The sequence below is a fragment of the Chaetura pelagica genome, unplaced genomic scaffold (assembly GCF_000747805.2).
Source record: "Chaetura pelagica isolate M959 unplaced genomic scaffold, ChaPel_1.0 scaffold111, whole genome shotgun sequence".
In the NCBI taxonomy this organism is placed as follows: Eukaryota; Metazoa; Chordata; class Aves; order Apodiformes; family Apodidae; genus Chaetura; species Chaetura pelagica.
The window spans coordinates 1,566,908-1,567,744 of record NW_009952153.1 but is presented as its reverse complement, the minus strand read 5'-3'; the positions used below and the strand labels follow the sequence as shown (position 1 = coordinate 1,567,744).

The following is an 837-nucleotide window of genomic DNA, read 5'->3' as shown; positions in this document are numbered from 1 at the left end:
CCCTGATGAGTGTCCATTGGTTTTGCCTTTGCCTTCCCTCCTCCCCTCTCCCCGGCTTGCCCTGCCCATGTTTTGTATGTCTCTGTCCATCCAGGCTCCTGACGTTCAAGTTCGCAGGGACGTCACGTCCGCACTTGAACTTGCAGCTCAGGGGGGCTTTTGCCATTTTTTTCATCTCTCTCTCTCTCTCTCCTTCTCTCTCTCCCTCTCTCTCCCTCTCTCTCTCTCTTTTTTTTTTTCTTGCACAAAAAAAAAAAAAAGCCATGACTGCTATCCCACAATTCATCTTCCCTGCGCCATCTTTGTATTATTTCTAATTTATTTTGGATGTCAAAAGACATTGATGAAGATATTTTCTCTGGAGTCTCCTTCCTCTCTAACCCGTCTCTCCCGATGTGAACCGAACGACTCACAAGCCACCGAAGCCACCAACCCACCATGTCGCGCCGCAAGCAAGGCAAACCCCAGCACTTAAGCAAACGGGAATTTTCACGTAAGTAACCCTGAGAGCAATTTATTTAATTTCCCTTTCACGGATTTAATTTTTAATTTGAGCGAGGCCAAGACGGGGGTGAAAAAAAAAAAAAAAAAGAAAAAAAGGGGAAAAAAAAAAAAAAAAAAAAAAAAAAAAAAAAAAGAAAAAAAAAAAAAAAAAAGTGAGAGCGAGTAGGGAAAAAAAAAAATAAACTCAGCGCCGGCTCGGGATTCTCAGCATTCCGGTTAATTTCTCCCTCTCTAATTTAATCACCTTGATCACTTTTTCTTCTCTTCCTCCCTTTGCCCCCCCGCCCTCCGGCGCGCTCTCCTTGTGCCCGGGCTCCTCCGCTCGCTTCTCTC

At 44.7% G+C, this 837-nt stretch overlaps 1 protein-coding gene across 1 annotated transcript in view; it reads left to right on the top strand.

Moving 5' to 3' along the window:
* Positions 1–74: 74 nt before the first annotated feature.
* Positions 75–837, top strand: part of BCL11A (B-cell CLL/lymphoma 11A (zinc finger protein)) — a 70,500-nt gene continuing 69,737 nt past the window's right edge. Inside the window, exon 1 of the mRNA XM_010007031.1 lies at positions 75–493. Coding sequence (XP_010005333.1) covers positions 439–493 — 55 coding nt within the window. The 5' untranslated portion in view covers positions 75–438. The remainder of the gene's footprint in view (positions 494–837) is intronic.